The sequence below is a fragment of the Fulmarus glacialis genome, unplaced genomic scaffold (assembly GCF_000690835.1).
Source record: "Fulmarus glacialis isolate BGI_N327 unplaced genomic scaffold, ASM69083v1 scaffold43390, whole genome shotgun sequence".
NCBI classification, from domain to species: Eukaryota; Metazoa; Chordata; class Aves; order Procellariiformes; family Procellariidae; genus Fulmarus; species Fulmarus glacialis.
In genome coordinates, this window is record NW_009187893.1 from 1 (window position 1) to 283 (window position 283).

General features: G+C 68.9%; 1 protein-coding gene across 1 annotated transcript in view; it reads right to left on the bottom strand.

Annotated features, from left to right (window-relative positions):
* Nucleotides 1-3: 3 nt before the first annotated feature.
* Nucleotides 4-283, bottom strand: part of LOC104075982 (interferon regulatory factor 5-like) — a gene marked incomplete at both ends in the record, with an annotated part of 1,265 nt that continues 985 nt past the window's right edge. Inside the window, 2 exons of the mRNA XM_009576670.1 lie at nucleotides 4-84; nucleotides 190-277. Of these exons, the coding sequence (XP_009574965.1) occupies nucleotides 4-84; nucleotides 190-277 (169 nt within the window). The remainder of the gene's footprint in view (nucleotides 85-189; nucleotides 278-283) is intronic.

Consider the following 283-nt stretch of genomic DNA (forward strand, 5'->3'; position numbering starts at 1 on the left):
GATCTGCAGGGGGATGCTGTCGGCCGACCAGGACAGCTCGCCCGAGAACATCTCCAGCAGCAGCCGCGCCGCCACCGGCACCACCTGCAAGAGCCCCCACCGCGTCAGCCGGCACGGGGACACCCACCCGTGTCCCCTGGGGAGCTCCGGGCAGCCTGGGGACAGCCCGAGGTGTCCTCGTCCCCTCACCTGCACCGTGATGAGCTTTTTCTCCTTGGGCTTCTGGTCCGGCCACTCCTCGCCGAAGCAGAAGAAGATCTCGAAGGGCGGGGGGGTGGTGGTC